We start from the raw sequence: 18,632 nt of genomic DNA, 5'->3' as shown, positions 1-18,632 counted from the left end.
AAAATTACAATATATAAATCCTAGTTGAAATATTCTAAAAGACATCCATCACTGTTCTGAATTTTATGGTGGCGGCGTCTTCCTTGGGGGGGTTTTCCAGATGGCTGTTCCAAACAGTCCTTTTTCTAGGGTTAGGGGGAGCTGGGGGTGAGTCTATGGAACGTAGGGCCCCCCAAAAGTGAATGACTGTTGTAAAGGAAGCCCGAGTTCCGATCCTGCCAAAAGGTGTTGGAGCAGCTGGGGGGGGGGAACTAAGCCCCTTTCGCAGGCTGAAGCCAAACTGTGTTGATTAGTCGCACAGCTAGAAGGAGGGAGAGGGAGGGGGCGAGGGGGGGGGGTTAAATGTTTGTGGGATCCTGCTGTGGATCATCTGCCTTTGTTCCTCTCTGCAGGGGATCTCCGGGAAGTTGGGACCCCGAGGCGAGAGAGGCCCCACGGTGAGTAGCCAAGGAGGAAGGTGGCGCGGGTCAAATCGGGTGGGGGGCAGTTTTTGCCTTCCTATTCACCACCCCCATTTCACTCCCCACATCTTAATGGACAGTTGGGGGTGGGGAGGCGGGACCCACACATACTGTCTTTCCCACCCATGGGAAGGGGTGCCAGGTTAGGATCACCCTAGACCCAAAATTCCAGGGCCCAAGCCTGAGATGGGGGGAGGTCCTGGTGATATGCTGGGGGGCAGATGGTGGACCCTGGTGGTTCTTCCTCTGTGTGCTCCCTCCTACTGGTGAGGCCTGGAGATGGAAGTTAATTGGGAGAGGGGAAGGGGGAGAGCAGGAGGGCAGAATCCCCTGAGAGCACCTGCAATAATTTTCAGAGACGGAGGTTAATTGGGAGGGGGGAAGGGGGAGCAGAGGAGGGCAGACTCCCCTGAGAGCACCTGCAATAATTTTCAGAGACTGAGGTTAATTGGGAGGGGGGAAGGGGGAGCAGAGGAGGGCAGACTCTCCTGAGAGTGTCTGCAATAATTTTCAGAGACTGAGGTTAATTGGGAGGGGGGAAGGGGAGCGGAGGAGGGCAGACTCCCCTGAGAGCACCTGCAATAATTTTCAGAGACGGAGGTTAATTGGGAGAGGGGAAGGGGGAACGGAGGGGGGCAGACTCCCCTGAGAGCACCTGCAATAATTTTCAGAGACGGAGGTTAATTGGGAGAGTGGAGGATGGGAGGGGAGGAGCCCCCACCCAAGAGGATCTGCGATACTGGCAACCCCCGTATTAGGCGCCACTGATACATGCGCGATCATGCGCTGAACCCGGAAATGACCGTAAGGAGGGCGGAACTGGATCCCCTCAGATGGGAGGGAGACCGCGCTGAGATGAGTTGCCCCCTGGCTCTCTGAATCACTTACTTCTCTCTCTCTCTGCCCCCTGTTCTTCTAGGGGCCACGAGGCCAGCGGGGGCCACGAGGGGCCACAGGGAAGTCTGGAGCAAAGGTTGGTTTTATGGGGGTCAGGGGTTGGGGCTGCTGTCTCTCTGTCTCTGGACTCAGCTATACAGCTGCAAATATAATGTTTCAAGTGTGTTTTAAGTGCATTATACAAACGTGACAATAGATGGCGATGTTGAGCTAACCGTAAGTTCAATATATATCTTAAAATGTTTTTTAGAATAGCATTTCCACAGCGTGTTTTATATATGTTTCGATTCAGCCTCCCTTTCCAGGGGCCTCCTGGGTTCTCTCAGGGCTGGCAGGGGCCATTCTGTGTTTCTAAATAGCTGCCTTTTCGTCTCATCCTCATGCAGGGCACCTCGGGCAGCGAAGGACCAGGCGGGCCCCCCGGGGAAAGGGTGAGTAAACAGGAAGGAAGACGGGGTGGGGGTTAAGGAAAGATGGAGGAGGAGGAGGAAGGAGCCCCCAGTGAGAATCTCAGGGAATTAAGAGAGCACCGAGGCTCGAATTCAAAAGTGCACGCCATGTGAACATCCAGCAGCAGGGAGTTCCAAAGGTCACAGCTGCCTTCCTTCGGCCATTGCTGCTCTGGAATCTGGGTGGTGATGGCACATCCAGATCCAGCACAATGTTTATTCATTTTATGTATTTGTTTTGTGATGTTTATTCACTGCTTGACTGTAAACAAACCAACCAACCAACAGCAGCCTCAGCGTGGTTTGCAAAAAAGAAAGATAGAACAATAAAATTGAGAAAGTTAAACAAGCAGATTAAAACTCACACCGCCTTCTAAGCCCCTGGGTATAAAGTTTTGAGCACGATGAAGGCAGCTGCCTGCTATCAAGTGGCAGGAAGTTCCCAAGGGCAGCCCCTGCCCGACTAAAATTTCAAAAGTGTCAATGTTTTGTTACACGTCGCCGGTCACTCTCTGGGTGCTGCTGCTACTTAGGGGTCGGTTTCCCCTGCGTCACCGTCTGCTTAGTCGGTAGAGCATGGGACTCTTAATCTCAGGGCTATGGGTTCAAGAACCATGTTGGGCAAAAAGGATTCCTGCTTTTAAAATTATTCTTATATATCACATTTGTATACCTCCCTGTGCCCACAGGCCTCAGGGCGGTGACAACATAAAATCACAAAATCCAAAAATGCATAATAAAAAAACCAATACCCCCCCCTTACAGGGGGTTTGTCTAGATAACCCTTTGGGGTCCCAATGATTTTAGGAAGCCTTGCGGTTCCTCCTCCACCAGCTGCTTCTCAATGTTTCCTTCTCCTTCTGCATCTTCTGCAGGGTCAACCGGGACCACAAGGACCAAACGGATTCCCTGGGCCAAAAGGACCTCCGGTGAGTTCCCGGTTATCTGCCCCCACACTCTGCCCACCCCCACCGGTCATCCCCCCTCCGGCCACCCACTGACCCTCTTGTCTTCTTTGCCCACAGGGCCCCTCGGGGAAGGACGGTCTGCCCGGACACCCTGGCCAGCGGGGAGAAGTCGTATGTTACTCTTTGCTTATTACTCCTAGTACTCCTACTCCTGGTACTCTTACTCCTAGTACTCCTACTCCTACTCCCTCTCCTCTCCCCTGGTGACTTCCACTCAGCACCCCATAATAACCTTTGGGGGAAGCTGGCAAAGTGCAGGCTGGACGATGTCGCTGCAAGGCGGATCTGTTGGCTAACCGAACTCCAAAGAGCAACATTCGTTTCCTTATGAAAGTTCAGTGGTACCTCGGTTTTCGAGCGTCTGGGAAGCCGAACATTTCGGTTTCCGAATGCCGAAAATCTGGAAGCAGCTGCTCCTGTTTTTGAACATGCCTTGGAAGTCGAACGGCTTCCGCTGTGTGTTTTTTTAAGTTTTCACTATTGAAATTGACGCTCTCCCTTTACACCTCGGTTGTCGAACGTTTTGGAATTTGAACGGTCTTCTGGAACGTTTGACAACTGAGATAACCACTGTATTTCTACCATAGAACTAGATTACAGCAGTTTGTGATTATATAATGGTAAAAACTATTTAAAAAGTAAAAGCAAGGCAAAGAATTAAAAACAAACACTAGCAAACCATCCCAGAAGGACCTATCAAAAGGTTTCCAGCAGGTGTTGAAAAGCTGGTAGGTCTCCAGTGGCAGAGTTCCACAGGGCTGCGCCGATGACGCCGAATCCTTGGCTTCTCATTGTGGTCCAATGAGCCTCACCAACTTGGGGAATGACCAATGGCACTCAGGAATTGAGCTGAGCTATAAAGGTTCAGACAATCCCTTAAGTGACCTAGAACCATTTGCTTCCTCAGGATTCCCCAACAGTTAAGACACTCAGAGTTGAGTGACTCTGAGTGTGCTTTTTTTTTTTTTTTTTGCTTTTGCGCTCTGCACACACTCAGGGGTTTTCACGCATTTGTCGGCTGGCCCTTGGTGCGTTGAAAACCCTGCTTTCCAACGGATCCCCCTCACTCCTCCATCGCATCTCATCCCACTTCTGACACCATTGTGGACACCAGGTCAGGCAGGAGGAATCCCACCCAGGGGAAACAAGAGAGAGTCGTGTTGTAAACAAAATTTGCCCTTCTTCCCTTATGGGGTACCCAAGAGCCCATATAGAGTCCTTACGTGGTTTCCCTATCTGTAGGAGAAAATAACAGAGGCCAACAAGAGAATATTGAGAAGCGAAGCAGCTAGTAAGCCTGATCTTTATTAAAGCTGTTGCAACAGGGTGCTCCCCCCACATGCAGGAGGACAGAAGAAGACCCAGAACCAAGGTGTGCCCGCCCTTATATAGACATTTTAAATTCCCTGCCCTGGAGCTCCAGACCACCTCTCCATACATCATACCCACACCACAGAAAGGGCGGTCTACAGCAGAAATCTGAGTGCATTGTTTACCTCCTGTCTGGCAGGTTACTTGTTAATGCTCACTTGATTGGATACCCTGGGGAACCTGGCCAGTCTTTTGTAATGATAAATACTTAGTTCCTGAGCCAGGTCACAGGCTCATAGCTTATTCATACACAGACAGACATACCCTTAAGACAGGATTTGTGAAGGAAAAGACAATGGGGAGGCTTTTCCATTTTCCTTTGACTTTGCAGAGAAAACATTTGCTCAGTTTGGGAATAAAAAATGGTTTCAGGTCGGTCTTCCTACGCTGATCTATGTATGTGCTTGGTTGGTACATTTATTATATAACTAAGACTTTAAAATTCTTATCACAGTTGTAACCTCACCCCCCCCCTTCTTTCTCTCCCTCACAGGGATTCCAAGGCAAGACTGGACCCCCTGGAGGACCGGGGGTTGTGGGCCCTCAGGTAAGGCGACGGGGGTCGCTCTGCTCCTCCTCAGCACCAGAGAGCAGCCAAAACACCAGACCCTGGGAGGGGACGGTCAGAAGATGGCAAGGGCGGGGCGTGTTCTGTTTTAATTACCTGTATTTTAACAGATTTTGGTATTTTGTATTGTTTTAGTTCTGTTTTGAGTTTGATGATTTTAAAACAATTACATTGAATACCTTTCTAGTTTAGTTTGATGTCTTTTTTATATAACTTTTTTATATAACTTTTTATATAACTTTTTTATAACTTTTTATATGTTCAACAATAATTGAACATACTTTTACATCTTATTCCATTTTTTTTACTTCCATCAGTCCTGTCTGAAAATTTTCCAGTCTAATCTCTCAGTATGCATTTCTTATTTTTCCTATTACATTTCAAACTCATAACCAATATCTCTATCTTTTTCTACTTTGTAACACTTTGTATATTTCTCCTTACAAAACTTCTTGTAGTCCTACTAGTGTAATTTGTTGATTACAGTTGCTCTTCAAATAATTCAATATACTTCTTCCAATCTTCTGTAAATCTCTGGTCCTCAGGTTTCGAAGCCTTCCTGTCATATTGTCCAATTCTGCGTAGTCCTTTAATTTCGTCTGCCATTCTTCTTTCGTTGGAATTTCTTCTTGCTTCCATTTCTGGGCTAACAAATCTCTTGCCAGTTTAATTTTATGTCTTAATTGGTTGGAAGCCACTCAGAGGGGCAACCCAGTCAGATGGACAGAATATTAATATTAATATTATCTTGTCTGTGCAAGTTACATTGAGTCCTGGCTTGGGGAAAAGTCAGGATATAAATGCAGCAGCAGCAATAACAACAACAACAACAAATTATGAATAAGTAAATCACTAATAATATCAATAATAATAAAATCTGGAGGGTGGGGAAGGGATTGTTTGTGGAGGGCTCTCTCCTTGCTCAGGGGATTCAATCCTTGGAGGTTTTTAAGCAGAGGCTGTCTGGCCACCTGTCATGGACACTTCAGCTGAGATTCCTGCATTGCCGGGGATTGGTCTGGGTGACCCTTGGGGTTCCCTCCATACCCTACAGCTCTCTGTTTCCTTGGCAGGGCCCCGCAGGAGAAACAGGCCAGATGGGGGAGAGGGGCCACCCTGGGCCGCCTGGGCCTCCTGGAGAGCAAGGCCTTCCTGGACCCTCTGGGAAAGAAGGTACAAAGGTAAGTCCTGGGCAGGGGGAGCAGGGTCTGGGTGCGAGGGCAAGGGCTCATGGGCAGCCCAGCAGGGGGAGGCGGGGGTGGGGTTACGGGAAACATCTGGATGTGAGGCTGCTCAGTCACCCAGCTCATTGGGCAGAGCCTGCGGGTCCCTGTGGAATAATAATAATAATAATTATAATAATAATAATAATAATTAATAGTAATATTTTTTATTTATACCCCACCCTCCCCAGCCAAGACCGGGCTCAGGGCGGCTAACACCAGATATAAAAACAATTGATTGAAATACAACTTAAAAACAAGATTAAGCACAACATTGAAATGCAGCCTCATTTCAGTAGAAACTCAAATCAGAATTTTTTTGAGGAGGAAAACGTCAAGTCTTCACCAAGGCCAGCTATCCAGACTGGTCCTACATAGGCCAGAAAAAATGCCAGGGATAAAGGAAGGAGTCCAGCCACCAATGTTTATTGCGCAACAGGTTCAAAGAGGAATTTTGAACCCTGAGGATGGGGTGACAAAGACTTTTAAAACTTTCCCACCATATCCCAGAATACAGTTCGTACAGCATCATCGATACATCATTGCTACATCACTGACATGTCGCAAAAGGGGAGGGGTAGGCAGGGGTTAAAGGGACGCGGGTGGCGCTGCGGGTTACTAGGACTTGCTGATCAGAAGGGCGGCGGTTCAAATCCCCACGACGGGATGAGCTCCCGTTGCTCGGTCCCTGCTCCTGCCAGCCTAGCAGTTCGAAAGCATGTCAAAGCGCAAGTAGATAAATAGGTACCACTCCGGCGGGAAGGTAAACAGTGTTTCCGTGCGCTGCTCTGGTTCGCCAGAAGCGGCTTAGTCATGCTGGCCACATGACCTGGAAGCCGTACGCCGGCTCCCACGGCCAATAAAGCGAGATGAGCGCCGCAACCTCAGAGTCGGCCACGACTGGACCTAATGGTCAGGGCTCCCTTTAGCTTTTAGACAGGGGTTACACTAGTTCAACCTTGGCAAACATGTGCAGACAAGTCCTTGGTACAAGATTAGCATAAGCAGACATGTCAGGGCAAGACCCAGGTATAAGATGAGCACAGGCAAACACCTCTGAAGTCCCACCGCCCAAAGTACAATAGAAGTTCCTTTGCATGTCTGGCCCCTTGGCAAGTCTGGGGATGGGATTAGGCTTTCCTTGGCCAACAATCAGCTCAGCAATTGTCACCTCTGGGCACTTTCTGGGGTAGGAGGTGTGCTTGGGGAGGTGGTGGGGAAAAGAGTTGGTTTTTTGAAGGGCAAAATAGTGTTGAAATGGAGGAAACTGGCAAAGGAGTTGATTTTACATTACTGTGTATTTTTCACTCCATAAGACGCGCCTGACCATACGATGCACCTAGCTTTTAGAGGGGGAAAGCAAGGAAAAAAATATTCTGCGCAGAGCATGTAAGCGGCTCTCGCTTTCTTGCTTTAAACCCTTCCGTCCCTCATCCTGCTTCCCTGAGAAGCCAGCAGAGCAAGAGCGATGGCTGCACAGTGCCTCTTCTTCTGGCTTCCCAGCAAAGTGGGATGAGGGACGAAAGGGAGTCCTTACAAGGGGGCGCTGAGCAGAGCCTGGCTTTTCCAGGAGGTGGGGGAAGGGACAGAGGGCAGCCCGTCAGTCCCTTCTCCCTCCTCGGGGAAAAGCCCCCAAGAGCTGCGCTCCCTTTAAAGGGCCGCGTGAAGCGTGTGTGTGGCTCTCGGGGGCTTTTCCGCGAGGAGGGAGAAGGGACTGACGGGCTGCCCTCCCGCCTGCATTCGCTCCATAAGACGCACACACATTTCCCCTTACTTTTTAGGAGGGGAAACGTGCGTCTTATGGAGTGAAAAATGCGGTATTTTTAAAGCCATGTAACTTTCCTAAGCTGTCAAGTCGAAAGGATACATTTATGCATAATATCTGTAACATTTAACAACTTTAAAGATGTGGGGGGGGCCCTGTAATTTCCATAACAGGGGCGTAACAGGCTCCCAAGCTCTCTAAGGGACCCCACTACCTTTCCCGGGGACCCACGGGGTGAAAACATCCAAAGCGGAACCCCTTTTTGGGGTTCCAAGTACTACGCTAGTTAGGCTCAAAAGAGGAGGTTGGAAGCTCAAACTGTGCTTTCAAAGGTCTAGGAAACTTCCTTGGAAATCCCCTTTACCCTCTAAGCCCCGCCCCTGGTATCACAGGCTCCTCCCCTTAGCACCCAGGCCCCACCCAGTGCTCCCCAGAATTCTGAGCCTCGGGATACCTGCCCCTCTTCCCCCTTCGAGGATCCTGCCATGATAGATTCAGGCCCTCCAGCCCAAGAAGAGGGGGTCCGGGGTCTGGGGGGCTCTGACCAGGATTTGGGGGGTCAACGTGTCCTTTGCCCCCTTCTGCGTTTCAGGGCGACCCCGGCACCCCCGGAGGACCCGGCAAGGACGGCCCGGCTGGGCTGCGAGGCTTCCCCGGAGAGCGCGGCCTGCCTGGAACTGCTGTACGTACTGGGGGGGGGGCTCCTTCCATGGGGATGGCCTGGGAAAACGTAGCCTGGGTGCAGGGGGGGGCACAGCGTTTTGCGTTGCAACCATCCTGCCTGCTCTGGGTGTTGAGATTAAACTGCCAGGAGCTAAATGTAGGTAGAAAAAATACTCAAATGCCGCCATGCAGGGTGTAGCCAGGATTTTGGGGTTTTTTGGTGGGGGGGGGTAAGAACATCATTTGGTTAAGGATTTTTATTGATTTTGGGGGGCAGCTGCCCCTCTCTGCCCCCTCTTGGCTACACCCACGGTGCAACAATACAAATCTAGTCCGTAAGAGCATAACAAGTTAAAAGTTAAAAACCAACTTGGGGTTTTTTTGTGGGGGGGGGGGAGGTCCTCTTCATTTGCCTGTGTGGGCCGGGCAGAATAGAAAGTATTTCAGCAGGTCTGTGAAAGTTGGCGCGGAAAGGGCCCCCGATTCTCCAGTGGCAGAGAGTTCCGCAGGTCTGTTGGAGGAGATGCCAGGAGACAGGGACTTCTCTTCATATGTGGTGGGGGTGTAAATATGTATATATTTTTTTTGCCAAGGGGTGTTTAAGGAGATAACAGAAACCACTGGGTTAAAGCTGACCAAAACTCCAGAGGTAGCGTTATTATCAATTTATGATGGGACAGAAGGTTCACAGGCTATGAAGGACTTGCTTACAAGTTTATTGACAGCTGCAAAATTATTATAGCCAGGAAGTGGAAGGGGCAAGGTGAATATAAAAAGGAAGAATGGTATAAAGACGTGTGGGGTATAGCTATTAACTATAAATTAATGTGCCATTAAGGTAAGATGGGGAATATGCAGGAGGAATGGTTTTGAGGAGGAGATACGGAAGGTGTTTGCAGAATTTGTACTGTTAAAACGGAAAGGTGTCAAACCATCACACAAGGTGTTGAAATTTTGGGAGGCTGGATAGTTACAATGGAGTGGTCTCATATATATATATATATATGGAAGCGTGGGACGCGGGTGACGCTGTGGGTAAAACCTCAGCACCTAGGACTTGCCGATCGCATGGTCGGCGGTTCGAATCCCCGCGGCGGGGTGCGCTCCCGTCGTTCGGTCCCTGCTCCTGCCAACCTAGCAGTTCGAAAGCACCCCCGGGTGCAAGTAGATAAATAGGGACCGCTTACCAGCGGGAAGGTAAACGGCGTTTCCATGTGCTGCGCTGCCTCGCCAGATGCAGCTTGTCACGCTGGCCACGTGATCCGGAAGTGTCTGCGGACAGCGCTGGCTCCCGGCCTCTTGGGTGAGATGAGCGCACAACCCTAGAGTCTGGCAAGACTGGCCCCTACGGGCAGGGGTACCTTTACCTTTACCTATTTTTTGAATGTGAGCATTGAAAAATTCACCACAGGCCTCTGGGATCTGGCCGGGTTTGTTTTCTGCTGTTTTTTTTGGGAAAGTGCATTTCAACAGTGCTGTGCTGTTTATTTTTTTAGCAGGTTTGCTTTAATTCTATTAGAGTTTAATTAAACAATTACCTTTTGTATGCTTTTAGCTTTTTGTATTTTACCTGCCTTGAGTCCCAAATAGTATTATTTTGGTTTATTTGGTTTATGATTATTGCCATTATTCATTAAATTGCTTATACCCTTTTTAGATCCTTTCAGCTTCTGTACTGAAAAATAGAATTATATGGTTGCATCTTGGGGTTGCGGTTCATAGCAGAAAAAGGCAAAATAAAACCCCACGTTGCCCTCTTTGGCAGCAACTTTAGAACAGAGGGACTCCCTGCCACTTGACCTGCACCTCCCGCTCCGCCTTGGCCCTGCTGCCAGCGCTGATCCTTCATTTGCTCACCTGGCTGTTTATATTTTACTTACCTGTGATTCCTGCTTCACAAGGGCGGGTTGGACTAGATGACCGCTAGGGCCCCTTCCAACTGTGCCATTCTCTTATTCTGCCTTATTGGTGAGGAAGTGTTCTCTGCAACACTTCACATGACTAAAAGGGGAATGGAAGAAGGACTGGACAAGGGGTGGGTGTTTTGTGCTTGTGTGTCTACTTGTCGGCCTGCCTCAAACTCTTCCCTCCAACCTTGCAGGGCGGGCCTGGACTGAAAGGCAACGAGGGACCCGCTGGACCCCCAGGACCCGCCGTGAGTGTTTCCTCCCCCCCCCCGGCCCTGACACACCGACCCAATGCACGCCCTGCAGCCACAACGCTGCCCTTCTCCTGGCACCTCCTGACGTGCCGATGGAGCTCTGCACATGCCCAAGAAACCACATTCACACCCGTATCTATTAAGAATTTCAGTTCTTCCCCAGTTTCTCATCGCCCCCCCCCCAGCTCTCCACATTCAGCTCTCCACATTTTGCAGCAATTTGTGTGCTTTTTTAAAAAAAAAAAAAGCACAAAAGGTTATCATCAGAGGAATTTTTGTCGCCAGCCTTTTTTTTCAGCCTACAGAAGAGCACCGGCAATTAAAATAGAGAATAAATAGGCCCACTGAAACATTTCAATAGTGGAGAGTCAACCCAGGAGGGGAGGGGAATTTCTGTCTAAATGGGTCTGTCGTCGTCTCCATGTTGGATCTCGCGTTTGGCGAGAGCCTGCGTCAGCTTTGAGCATCCCACTGTGCTGGGGTAGTGCAGTGTGGCTCCAGCAGAGGGTGCTCTGGGCACAAGCCCCTTTTCTCCTGCACTCAGCCTCCCTTCAGGATCAGGCCTAAGCACCCTCTTTTCATCTTGCCTTCCAGGGATCCCCAGGGGAAAGGGGGGGCCCAGGGCCAGGTGGCCCCATCGGACCCCCAGGAAGACCAGGCCCTCAAGGACCTGCTGGCTCGGCTGGGGAGAAAGGCGTGCCTGTGAGTAGGGCTGAAGGGGCAGGACTTATGGGTCTTCTCGGGAGGAAGGGAGGGTAGAGAAAAAGGCAAGCAGAGCGGGGAGAGGGGCAGATGGTGGGGTACGGCAGAGGGCCCCCCAAGTTTTTATGGAGGGAGAGGGAATGTAATAAGGACCCCTCAACACTCTCTGGATTCCTGGGTCATGTTGATTAGAATCCTAGAATTGTAGACTTGGAAGGGACCCCCAGGGGTCATCCAGCCCAACCCCCTTCAAGGCAAGAATTTGGTGGAAGAGACGCAGAAGCTGCAAGTGGCGCTTGGGGTCAAGAACTCTGAAGCACCCCTGGGAAAGGGGGCTGGGTGGTTGAGATTCCGGGGTGAGTCTCGGGGCCCTCCCCCTCACTTTCTCTTTTCTTCCCCAGGGCGAGAAAGGTCCCATTGGCCCCGCAGGCCGCGATGGCGTCCAGGGCCCCGTTGGGCTGCCTGGCCCCGCAGGACCTCCGGGGGGCCCAGGTGAGGATGGCGACAAGGTAAGAGTCTGGAGCGTGGCGTCTCCCCTGCCCATTGCCCCGGCCTCTGGGCTGCGCCTCCACGGCTCACTCTCTCGTTCTCTCTCTCCTCAGGGCGAAGTGGGTGATCCTGGCCAGAAGGGCGGCAAAGGGGCAAAAGGGGAGCACGTAAGTTGGGGTCATCTTGAGACTTGTGGGGCAGGGCCACGAAATGCGTTGGGTGGGGCTCTTCCTCCCCTGCCTCTCCATCCATGCCATTCGCCTCTTTCTCTTCCTCTCTGCAGGGGCCACCGGGACCCCCTGGCCCACTGGGTCCTCTCGGGCAACCAGGAGCCGCAGTAAGTCCTCAAGTTCATTTTACCACCTTGTGTCTGGTGTCATTCAGGAATTTTAAGAATGCCCCCCCCCAAAAAAAATCAGCACAGTTATGAAATGTTCAGTTGACCATATTGATTCGATATAGCGGCCAGTTTTAACTGAACAGAGGGTTGCCTCCAGCTAAATCTCCAAACTTTTGGAGGCAGCCACACTAGTTCAATAAGCTTCCCACCATACCCTGTCAAAAGCATTTTTCAGAAGAGCGGTTTGCGCGACCCGCTAAGGAAGAAGCAAGATGAAATTTGAAACCGCCATGAAGAATTGGGTATCTTTCAGAAGAAAAGGAAACTGGTTTAGTTGTGATTCCTGCATTATGTGTGTGTGTGTGGGGGGGGGGGTTCCAGCTTGGGTGACCCTTGGGTGCCCTTTCTATGATTCTTGTCTTTCACCCTTCAGGGCGCAGACGGAGAGCCTGGAGCGAGGGGCCCCCAAGGCCACTTTGGCGCAAAGGGGGATGAGGGAACCCGAGGGTTTAATGGTCCCCCAGGGCCCATCGGCCTGCAGGTATGCCCAGGGACACCCTGAAGGGAGGGTCACACCTCTGCCCCTCCCCCCGTCCAACCCTCCAACCTGCACCCAATTCCCCACTTGGTCATTCAGCCCCCTGGGTGGCCTTAGACCAGTCACTCTCTCCCCACCTAACCTACCTCACAGGGCTGTTGTGGGGGTGAAACGGCGGGGGGACGGACCATGTACTACCCCACCTCAAGCTCTGCAGAGGAATGAAGGCGGGAGAGAGATGTCATGATAAATAACCGTGATTGATCCTGCCTCTTGACAGGGTCTGCCGGGACCATCTGGGGAAAAGGGGGAGACGGGCGATGTGGGTCCCATGGTAAGTGCTGCCTCCCTGCCCCTTCTCTCCCTCTCTCTCTCTGTTCCAAGGCACCCCAGTTTTGCTGTTTTTTCTCTATATTTTTATTTATACTTTTCAGGTATATACATTTCACTGATTTTGCAATCATTTTGACATTTTTAAACTTGGCTTCCTTCCCCCTCTTCCTGCAGTTCCTTAAATTCATTTTTAATATCTTCTGCATGTCCAAATTCACTTAATTTACTAATTTATTTATCTTATTTAAATATATACTCTTATGTTACTGCAGGTTATTACAATAACCCTGTTTTTATCTGTTTACAAATAATCTGTAAATATTCAATAAACCATTTCCGCTCTTTTATATAAAAAAAGTTTGTTATCTTGATTTCTTATTCTTCTGGTAAGTTTCGCCATTTCTTCATATCCCGTAAGTTTTTGTATCCTGGGACTTCTTCTTCTTTCCATTTCTGGGCAAGTAACATTCTTGCCACTGTAGTTGCACACATAAATAAGTTTCTCCACAATTTAGGTAGTTCTGTCCCTATACAGGCACCCCTAATTGTGGTGTTTTGGGGTTCCTGTTTCTAACTGCATTGCAGGTTTCCCACTGGGGTACTTGGCTGGCTCTTTGGCAACTAACCCATCTGCCAAGCCCTTCTCGTCTTCCTGTGGAACCTCCAGGCCCAGAACCAGTCTATCTCGACTCCTAGGTTCTTTATAGCATTTGACCACTGTGAGGACAGGAAGGGGGCCTTGATGTTTTCTGTTGGGCCTGACCCAGCTGATTTGGAGCTCTTCGGCTATTTTTACGTACATAGCTGCCGGACGGCTGGTTAACTGCCTTGACCAGACGTGACTGACCTGTGGCCTGCAGGCCAGTGCTGCCCCATGGAAAGTGGCTTCTCAGCCGCTACAGCTTTACCCCTGATCAGATGCGGACATAAAAGATCCCTCTGCCTGCTCTTGACCGATGCCCATGGGCATCAGTCAGGGATGCTCCTGCCTTGTGGGGGTGGACTAGATGACCCTCGGGGTCCCTTTATCATGCTGTGGTTCTATGATCTTATTGTGAAGACTAGAAGGGTGAGATTGGGGACTAAGCCCTCTGCCTACTCTTTAAGAGGTGAAACTGTGTGTCGCCCCTTTGAGTTTGGGAGCCTAAGAATAAGAAGAGGGCATCTTTTTCTGAATATTATGGAAATGAAAGCAAAGGGGCTCTCTTGCTCCCCTCCCTTTTCTGCCTGTCAAAAGCAGAGTGTTTGCTAAGAGCAGCACATTGGTCCTTGAGTCGGACCTGAGCATCAATGACCCACATAGTGGGGCTCGGGTGCTAATAATAAATACGCTTCTCCATGCAGGGACCCCCCGGACCCCCCGGACCACGTGGCCCAGCCGGACCCTCTGGAGCAAATGTGAGTGTATTTCTCCTTCCACAACCCCCCACAACCGCTACACCACCGCCGCCCATTAACTGATATTCAGCATGGGCTTCTAGTCTAACAATTTGGGGTCTCTTTTTCCTTCCCACACAGGGTCCCCAAGGCCCGCCAGGGGGCGTAGGAAACCTTGGTCCCCCAGGACAGAAGGTAAGTGGCTGGGAGACAGGACCCCTGGGTCCTCTGGGGAGGTTAGTTGGGAGTGGGGCCTGGGAGCCAGTATCCCTGTGTGTTCTGAAAAGCGAATCTGGCTTCCCTGGAGCAAGAAGGGAACGAGGAGGAAGCAGCTGGAGGGAATGACTCTTGGTTTCGGTTGTCTCTATACTAATGCACAGAGCATGGGAAATGAACAAGATGAACATCCAACTGTACGATCCTATGATGCAATGAGTAGGGTCTCTGTGTGTTTTTGGGGATCTGGGGATGAGTTGGGTATTGATCTCCTCTTCCTGGTTCTTGGTTCTCTGGATGGCAGATGAGCTGTGAGTCTCTCAAACAGACTCCCCCCCCCCTTAGGGATCCTTCTCCCCAGATATTCACGATCCCCTTCGAATCCCCCCAATTGCCCCCGCTGCCTAATGAAAGCTCTCTTGAGCCTATTATGTTATATTCACTGTTCCCAAGTCTATTTGCAGTGAGGGGTGTGTCCTGGAGAGAACCTCAGGGGCCAGGTTGAGAGGTCTGGAGGGCCTGAGATTCAGAATGAGTATAAACACACACACTGGCTTGGAATATATGGAGAATGGAGGATGGGAAGAGCTTTGGATAGGACCAGACCCACACTGACACAGCCCTCAATATCCTTCTGTCGTTTCAGGGTGAGGCAGGAGAGCCAGGAGGTCCTGGAGTCCCTGGAGAACCAGGTGGCAAGGTAAGAGACCCCTCTCCCTCCCTCCTTACCTGCCCCATCCACCACCTCTGCCACCACCATTGCGACACCTGGCCTGCCCAGCACCCCTGATGGGATTGATTGACAGGAGTGAAACCCGCGTCCCGGTGAGGGACAGGGGAGAAGAGTTGGATTCTCTCCCCATTTGAAGGCAAACCACCTCACTTCCAACTGGAAGGGGGAGAAAATACCATCATTATTATTCAAATGGCAAAGCAAGCTCTGTGAGTTTGTGGAAATGGCAAAATTGACGGCAATCGTTAGAGGCCATTCAAATCAGAGAATAATTAAAGAGTAGAATGGAGTGAAGGAATACATGGAAAAATATGGTTCTGGAACTGGAATATTAATAGATAATGTGTCAAACGTGCAGGGGTAAGCAAGGAAATACAGGGGTGCCTCGCAAGACGAAAACAATCCGTTCCGCGAGTCTCTTCGTCTAGCGGGTTTTCGTCTTGCGAAGCAAGCCCATTGACAGCTTAGCGGATTAGCACTATTAGCGGCTTAGCGGCTTAGAAAAAGGGGGGAAAGTGAAAAAAATCGCAAGACGTTTTCGTCTTGCGAAGCAAGCCCATAGGGAAATTCGTCTTGCGAAGCGCATCAAAAAACGGAAAACCCTTTCGTCTAGCGGGTTTTCCGTCTTGCGAGGCCTTCGTCTTGCGGGGCACCACTGTAATAAAAGAATCAATTGAATAATTATTAAACTACAACAACACAACAAGATGGAAGAAGTTTTAAAAATATTGAGATCACACATGGGTGAAGGGGAGTGGGGAATTTATAAAAATATCTAATAGTTCTAATTGCGTTGGATCTATATATAGCAAAGGGAAGTCTCTAGCAATTAGGTATATTTTAATCTAATCAGCTATGTAATAGGCTTACACTACAAAACGAATATGGATTTTGAATTTGATGTTTGTAATTCCTTTTCGGTTTTGGAATAAAGTTAAAAAAAGTAAAAAAGTAAAAAATGAAATGTTGCGTTGCAACAAGGTGCCCCAACTAACACATCTACACGAGGGGGCAAAGATCAGTGCAAAACAACAGACAAAAACAGGCAATATTTAACTAAATAAAAAATTGTCCAGTAGCCCCTTAGAGACCAACTAGGTATGTTCTGGGTAAAAGCTTTTGTGTGCAGGCACACTTCTTCAGAAACCATCTTCTACAGATACCAGCTGTGCATGCACACGAAAGCTTATACCCAGAACATACTTAGTTGGTCTCTAAGGGGCTACTTAGAGGGACATGGGTGGCCCTGTGGGTTAAACCACAGAGCCTAGGGCTTGCTGATCAGAAGGTCAGCGGTTTGAATCCCTGCGACGGGGTAAGCTCCCGTTGATTGGTCCCTGCTCCTGCCAACCTAGCAGTTCGAAAGCACGTCAAAGTGCAAGTAGATAAATAGGTACCACTCCAGCGGGAAGGTAAACAGCGTTTCTGTGCGCTGCTCTGGTTCTCCAGAAGCAGCTTAGTCCTGCTGGCCACATGACCTGGAAGCTGTACGCCGGCTCCGTCAGCCAATAAAGTGAGACGAGCGCCACAACCCCAGAGTCGGCCACGACTGGACCTAATGGTCAGGGGTCCCTTTACCTTTACCTTTAAGGGGCTACTGGACAATGTTTTACTTATTTCAACTGCATCAGACCAACATGGCTACCTATCTGAATGGGCAATATTGTTATCAATTTGTTTAATTTGTGTCCTTCCCTTCCTCGCTTTGTGCCGGAGGAAGTCGCTTTGCCAAAATTTGTGGGTTAGGCACAAACGGCTTGCAAAAATGCCCGTGGGGGGAGAAATTTGTACTAAAATGCTGATGGGAAGGACTTTGGAAAAAAATGATAAATGTGGGGAAACGTGGGGAAGCAGGCTAAAGATTGGAGAAACGGAAAACAAGAACTTCTACACTTGCCAGGCCCTGATCCAGGTTCACCGTACAGAACTTTAATGTCTGACATTTTCCCTCCCGGCCCCCAAAATCCTTCATGGCCCTCCATAGACGCTCCCTTCCCACAGATGCAAACAACCCACTGCCTAACCTCACTGCGACCACCTTTTCTCTCTGCCCCTATTCAAGACCCAAATTTAAGGGCTTGGTCGCTGGACCAGGCAAAAAAAATCCTTCTGGTGTCTCCTGCACTGGCCAATCCAGCCCCCCTGCCCTCCCCAGGGACTGGAGTCCCCCTCCCTCCACACAGCCCCTGGCATTGGGAGGGTAGACTGCCCCTGGAGCTGGAAGCCATTTTGTCTCACCGCCATTCTTCTCCCTTCAGGGCCCACGGGGAGAAAGAGGAGAGAAAGGCGAGGCTGGAGCTGCTGGCGTCGCCGGGCCCCCTGGCGGGAAGGGCCCCCCCGGAGACGATGGCCCCAAAGGGAACCCTGTAAGTGGTACTGCAGAGAGAGAGTGGGGCGAGTCCTGCCTTGTCGGGGTTGGGCTAGATGACCCTCAGGGTCCCTTCCGACTCTACAATTCTGTGATTCTCTGTTTCTATCTCCACTTTATTCCATTCCATTCTTGGGGGGAAGTTCCTTAAAATCGGAAAGGGGGCTGTCGTCGAATGGTAAAACGAAGCCATGTGTCTGTTGGGAAGGAACAACTGGGCAACTGGGAGGGGGGCTTAATCTCTTTTTTTATTAAATCTATATTTATTAATTTAAAATAAATACATTTATGAGGAAACAGACGTACATACAAGTAAACAAACATACAATCAAACAAACAAATAACATGAAAAATCAAACAAACCACCACCCTATAAGATACAAGAAGATTAATATAATTATCATCCTATATACTCCTGATACTGAACGCAATTATAAAACTTACAGAGAATAAATTTAAAACTGACTTCCAATTAATCTCACTGTACTTTATCTATCCATTACTTTATACGGCACAGTTACATATTTCTTATATCGTTTCTTTTTACCTCCCTACAAACTTATATTTATACAATACAGGGATTAGCCTAATTCCATAGGTTTCCAAAGATTCTTTAAAGATTTTCCCAATCCTTATAGACTTTTTCTTTTGGTTGGCCTAATCTCTGTCTCTCACTTTTTTAGGGTCCAGTCGGTTTCCCTGGAGATCCAGGACCCCCTGGTGAAATGGGACCTCGGGTGAGTCATGAGACCCCTTTCCCTAGGAGCCCCCACGGAAGGGCCAGGATCTGACCCGGGGGCTGACTGTGACTTTGTTCCTCTCTTGCCAACAGGGCCAAGACGGGGCCAAAGGCGACCGGGGAGAAGACGGAGAGCCCGGAGAGGCGGTAAGCGTTCTAGGTCTGGCCGGAAAGAGGTTCCGGGTCATCTTCTGCTGGGTTTGGTTCCAGACATGATGCCTCCTGGCAGTCCACCCTCCTCTTTCCCCAACAGCGAAGGGTCTCCATCGCC

General features: G+C 49.8%; 1 protein-coding gene across 1 annotated transcript in view; it reads left to right on the top strand.

Moving 5' to 3' along the window:
* COL11A2 (collagen type XI alpha 2 chain) overlaps positions 1-18,632 on the top strand; it is a 98,095-nt gene that overhangs the window by 62,165 nt on the left and 17,298 nt on the right. The window contains exons 33-53 of the mRNA XM_083722329.1: positions 393-437; positions 1,381-1,434; positions 1,745-1,789; positions 2,683-2,736; positions 2,833-2,886; positions 4,640-4,693; positions 5,788-5,895; positions 8,295-8,384; positions 10,467-10,520; positions 11,121-11,228; positions 11,630-11,737; positions 11,831-11,884; positions 12,001-12,054; positions 12,491-12,598; positions 12,876-12,929; positions 14,273-14,326; positions 14,447-14,500; positions 15,168-15,221; positions 17,513-17,620; positions 18,306-18,359; positions 18,455-18,508. Coding sequence (XP_083578455.1) covers positions 393-437; positions 1,381-1,434; positions 1,745-1,789; positions 2,683-2,736; positions 2,833-2,886; positions 4,640-4,693; positions 5,788-5,895; positions 8,295-8,384; positions 10,467-10,520; positions 11,121-11,228; positions 11,630-11,737; positions 11,831-11,884; positions 12,001-12,054; positions 12,491-12,598; positions 12,876-12,929; positions 14,273-14,326; positions 14,447-14,500; positions 15,168-15,221; positions 17,513-17,620; positions 18,306-18,359; positions 18,455-18,508 — 1,422 coding nt within the window. The remainder of the gene's footprint in view (positions 1-392; positions 438-1,380; positions 1,435-1,744; positions 1,790-2,682; positions 2,737-2,832; positions 2,887-4,639; positions 4,694-5,787; positions 5,896-8,294; positions 8,385-10,466; positions 10,521-11,120; positions 11,229-11,629; positions 11,738-11,830; positions 11,885-12,000; positions 12,055-12,490; positions 12,599-12,875; positions 12,930-14,272; positions 14,327-14,446; positions 14,501-15,167; positions 15,222-17,512; positions 17,621-18,305; positions 18,360-18,454; positions 18,509-18,632) is intronic.

This window comes from Podarcis gaigeae (assembly GCF_964106915.1).
Source record: "Podarcis gaigeae genome assembly, chromosome: 2".
Taxonomy (NCBI): domain Eukaryota; kingdom Metazoa; phylum Chordata; class Lepidosauria; order Squamata; family Lacertidae; genus Podarcis; species Podarcis gaigeae.
The sequence above is the reverse complement of the archived record's forward strand: the minus strand, read 5'-3'. Positions and strand labels throughout refer to the sequence as shown.